Source organism: Montipora capricornis, chromosome 1, assembly GCF_036669925.1.
Source record: "Montipora capricornis isolate CH-2021 chromosome 1, ASM3666992v2, whole genome shotgun sequence".
Taxonomy (NCBI): domain Eukaryota; kingdom Metazoa; phylum Cnidaria; class Anthozoa; order Scleractinia; family Acroporidae; genus Montipora; species Montipora capricornis.
In genome coordinates this window covers 29,759,877-29,764,876 of record NC_090883.1, presented here as the reverse complement: position 1 = coordinate 29,764,876, position 5,000 = coordinate 29,759,877, and the positions used below count along the sequence as shown (strand labels likewise).

At 37.0% G+C, this 5,000-nt stretch overlaps 1 protein-coding gene across 1 annotated transcript in view; it reads right to left on the bottom strand.

Moving 5' to 3' along the window:
• LOC138038045 (intermembrane lipid transfer protein VPS13D-like) overlaps positions 1–5,000 on the bottom strand; it is a 35,478-nt gene that overhangs the window by 24,276 nt on the left and 6,202 nt on the right. Inside the window, exons 6-7 of the mRNA XM_068883870.1 lie at positions 4,725–4,871; positions 3,040–3,165 (exon numbers count right to left, since the gene is read on the bottom strand). Of these exons, the coding sequence (XP_068739971.1) occupies positions 3,040–3,165; positions 4,725–4,871 (273 nt within the window). The remainder of the gene's footprint in view (positions 1–3,039; positions 3,166–4,724; positions 4,872–5,000) is intronic.

Sequence of the window (5,000 nt, the reverse complement as noted above, 5' to 3'; positions counted from 1 at the left end):
TTTGGGAATGTTCAAGTCCACAGAATTCATTTTCTTTATGTTGAGAAGTACTGTGAGACTAGTGACTCCATGGGGTTCCCCATTGACTGGTAAAATCGTCTGGTGTTAGACGGAGCGAAATACTCTGGGTTTAGACAGAGTAAAATACCAAGTATGGTCGGTTTAGGGGTGAAAGGGTTGAAGTGCGATCATTACTTTGACTTTCTTTCTTCATTTGAACCAAAACAAAGTGACTAATCATCACCTCCACCACTGCTATACAACGGCTTTGGCTTTTAGAACAATGTATCAAAGTTGAAGCTGGTGGCTCAAGGAGTAAACTTTGCAAAAAAGTTGAGTTAAAAATACTTTTATGGTATTTCAGTATTATTGTAGAACAAATTTGCATAATATCATTAAAGTCATTTAATCAATGAGAATCCAAACATGAGGATGCAGTTTTCTCCGGAGGGGTCTTTTTTTTTTTTAAACAACCTTAAAGGTAACAGAATCTTGTTTTCTGGATGTAGGCTAAAGAAATCTGACCCCTTAGGGGAACCAGTTCTACGTAAATTGACAAATGACTGGCATTTTATAATTCATAACACTTAGGTAAAAGCTACTTGCTTGCTTACCAAATTTTTCTACAGTTCCATTCATTTTTCAGATTGATAGCCTTAAATGTACTGCAGCAACTCTGCCCGCTGTTTGGTCTCAGTATCATAAGTACCCCCTTGGGGTAGTTTGTTCACTTCACCACCATTGTTTAACCCTATCCAGGGACTAAAGCAAGGATGGAAATTGATTACAGCTTAAATAAATTGGACCACTTTCCACTTTTTTTACTTCTTACACTTACTGCATTCAACTTTAATTTATTCATCCTTTGAAAGGGTAGGAATGCTTACTATTATTTACAGCAATTGCTAAAAAATTCATTGCATCTAATGTTGAAATATTTTTCACATATGAGTCTTAAGTATTTATGATTCAATGAGTCAATGGGTAATGAGACAATGAGTTAGTGCAGTTAACATAACCCAAAAAATTAAAGCTAAAATTTCATAGAGTGCTTAGGCCTAATCACTGAAACGAGGGCTTAGGCTTGATCAATAAATTATTGCTATATTGACTGTGAGTCTCATTGACTCATGACTCATGACTCATTGACTAATTGACTCATAAAACATGGGACCTCTTTACATATGGAAAGGTAACAGGAGTTATTTCTGTGAAGTCTTATCCAGAAAACTGCAACATGGGATTATGTCCCTTTCAAATGTAGCTTTGTATGCTTTTGCTCAATGTCTTTGAACGATTATTACGGAAATATGAAGTTATGGTTTTTCTAAAAGTTAAATCTAATGCAAGGGGATTAAAATTATTGAAGCAGCTGTGTTGCAACCAGGGTCCGCAGGGTTAGATAATTTGTTGTACTGGAAGTACTTCGTAAGCCAGCGTGAAATTTGTGAAAAGTTTTGGAGGGTGGCACTGAATCACCTTCAACAAGTTTTCTAAACTTTGAAAATACCTAATTTTATATCCTCCTGCTGTTTTATTGCTGGAAGATAAAATCAATTCCTGATTAAGTATTTTTGTTGTCACATTAACCCACTTCAATGTGGTGAAAGCGTATTATTTGCTGTAGTAATATGTTACAGTAAAATTCTCCCTGCTAGTAAGCTGGACTTTTGAATCAAATATTGTTGTTTTGGCTATTCAGAGTTAACCTAATCTATGTTTATTTCTATAATTTGGAGGAAAGCAAACAATTGGCATTTTGCTTGGAACAACTATGACAAAATATAATTGCAACTAAAAGGTTTCCTTCTAGTGTACCCAATATGAGGTGCTATGACATGTTAAGTATGATTTTGGTTATTATTACTGCTAAATTCACTTTAAAATTTATTTTTGAACGACTGAAATACATTTCTTAATTTTCCCCTCGGTCTTAATAAATTTTCCTCTATGGACCTCTTGAATGGCAATTTTAACAACTTAATTTTGAAAAAAAATGCGAAAATCTTAACATTTTCTGTTAGATGCGGGACCCCGCGGAAACAGTGTGTAACTATTTAGTTGGAAGAGAAACCATTTGGAAATTTAGTGGTATCTTTTTTGTTTCACTTTTTAAAAGATAAACGCATGAATTGAAATCAAGATGGTAATCCATTAGCTGGTAAGCTCCACAAACGAATTTCCACTCGAACACTAGCAACCGAGACTCGCGTTGACCTTGAATCTTTTAAAGAAATTTCCCTCGTAGCCCTGTTAGCTTAAAAGAGAATCTCGCTGGCATAGAAACGCACTATGCAGTCAACATTCGTACGTTTTACTGGCCTGAAAAAGGGTCTTTTTGTTGACGGAGATCTAATAAAATTGAACTAATAAACACCGAATGGTTGAGGTATTGAAATCACATGACAAGGCCTCGACGAATCAGACATTTTTCGCCAGTGAAGTCATCGTAGCCGTCTTCGTCCTCCTATCTAAAGGTCCCTAGTGATCAAAGTATCACCGCTTTTCGGGCCGTCTTTTCAAAGCCAAAAAATGTGAAATTTCAATCAAAAGGTTCTAAAAACAACACGATGTATTTGGGACGATTTCGGAGAATAAATAAAGTGGAAAAGTGTGTTGAGGTGATAAGCACGTTAATCTGGTAACAAATGGGTGAGGAGGACATACAATGTAGCCAGTGTCAGGAGCATCCATGTGTTTAATACATCAACATATGAACAGAGGTGGTTGTTTCTAGTTCTTTTTTAATCATGAGCTACAGACATCTCAAAACTTTTTAATGTAAAAAAAAAATTGGTGCTGCTCATGTGCTACATTTTTCTCTGATTGCAGCTACAAAAAGTAAAGTTATTTCCATGAGTGAATGGGTCTACCTTCACTTTAAACTCATGAAACGTCATTCTAAAAATAGTGCGTTTATATATAGCTCTGAATATGTACGGCCCTTGGTTAAGGGCTGATCCTGCCAGTGGCCTGTTACTGATCACTTTATTTCTTTTTGCTAATAACCTATAGTAATAAGCAAAAAAATAAAAGCACCTTTTCATTCCTGGCCTGAAGAAGTTTGTGATCATAAGGCCCACAACAAAATGTCACATCCTTTGCTTTTAACGAAAACGACTTGACTTTCTCTGATGGAACCAAGTGTCCATCCACTACAGCAACCTAAAAGATAATCAACGGAAATTTACCTCTGGCTAGCAAAAGAGTTAAAGGGTACATATAGTAGTTTTTGAGTGGCCCTAGATGTTGGTAATAGAGAACTTTAGATTCAAGGACGAGAACGAGTACGAGTATGAGATTTTCTCATAGAACAACAGTGAGAACGCACAAACCAGAGTCATTCTGACAGGAAAAACGAGATACCGTCATCATTATTTTTAGTCCAAGGTTTTGCAAAAATGTCATTGTGTCAAAACAATTCAACAGCAGCAAAAAGGCTCAGTTACCAGCAATAAGAATAACTGATCAACCTGTTCTGCTAACAAAGAGTAAGATTAATTGTACGGGTTACAAATTTTCTAACAGGCAGTCAAGACTCGTACCCAGTGACTCCTAGGAGTGACACCTAATAGAGTTTACTCCGTCTAACGCCGCATGATTTTACTCTTCAATTTGGTGCGGTTCGGGAAGTCATTGATTTCAGACAACCTCTACCTCCACCTACAAGCTATGCCACCCCCCCCCCCCCCTTCCTTGACCCATTGCAAGAAGTGAGACTGGAGGTGCTTTAAGAATCAATGTGTGAAGACAATTTAAAAAGTTAACATTCCTTTGTTCTCAGAATGGAGAACAGGTTTTAATAATTAATATTGTTTATGATAATGGACTCCGGAAAAAGTATACCTAACCCAACCCAGCATAATATTATAAATTGAAAACCCATTATTTGAGGTAGCCATTTCTTCTTTTTGTGAGGGATACAAGAAAAGGAATGTGCCAGTACAGTAGGAAGAAATCCTTATTGTCATTGTTTGCAAGACATGTAAGTTAGTTGCTACATTGCAGTTTACACCTGGGACCACTTAAACACGTCTGACAAAGGCAAAAGAAGATTCAAGTAATTAACTACATGTACCTGCAATAGCAAAAGTCAATGATGAAGATGACCAAACTGATTTATGAGAGGAAAGGAAAGGAAAGGAAAGGAAAAAAAGGAAAGGAACTTTTTTTAAGTGTCTAGTAGTTCTAGAGCTGGAGCACTAATTGGGAACACTGTGAACTCAAATCAACAATTGAAGAAAATCAAGTCAAATGTTGGTTTTTTTGGAGAAAGGAAAACCAGAGTACCTGGAGAAAAACCTCTCCATGCAGAATAGGGAACCAACAAACTCAACCCACATATAATGCCGAGACTGGGAATTTAACCCCAGCCACATCAGTGGGAGGCAAGGGTTCTCACCACTGCCCCACCCCTGCACCCTCAGGATAGATGTAGACTCCAGGACCTTTGTAGGAATACTAAAAAATAGATCAGGCAGGTACAAAAGTAGGACCAGATCCACTCAGATTGCTCGCCTCGGATCAACTTTAAAAAATGATCAGGCCTCTAGAAGTCATCCTATCCCTACCCTTTAAGCTAACCTTGGTGAAATCAGGGCAAACATAGAATAGTTTTGGTTTATAAAACCATCATTCACTCAATCCGAGGTGAGTAATCCAAGTTGATGATCCCTTCCAACTTTTGTACCTACCAATTAAAAATAGATCTACAGCTGTACTACCTCAAGCAGTGCAATAAATGAGCCCCTTCCTTCGATGTAAAGATCAGATGCAATTTGCACATCTGTTGCATGCAGCATAGTGAAGATGGCAGGAATAAGATCACTGTCGTTGTGAAAGTCACTACTAAGGAGATCACCAAGCGAGTGCTATTAAAATGAAATGGAATAAATATGACATACCAAACCTGCACTAAGGTTTAAATTGGCAGACTAAATTACAATAATTTAATTGCTTTCCATCTTGCAATTTTCTAAGGCTGTTAAATGAATTGAGCA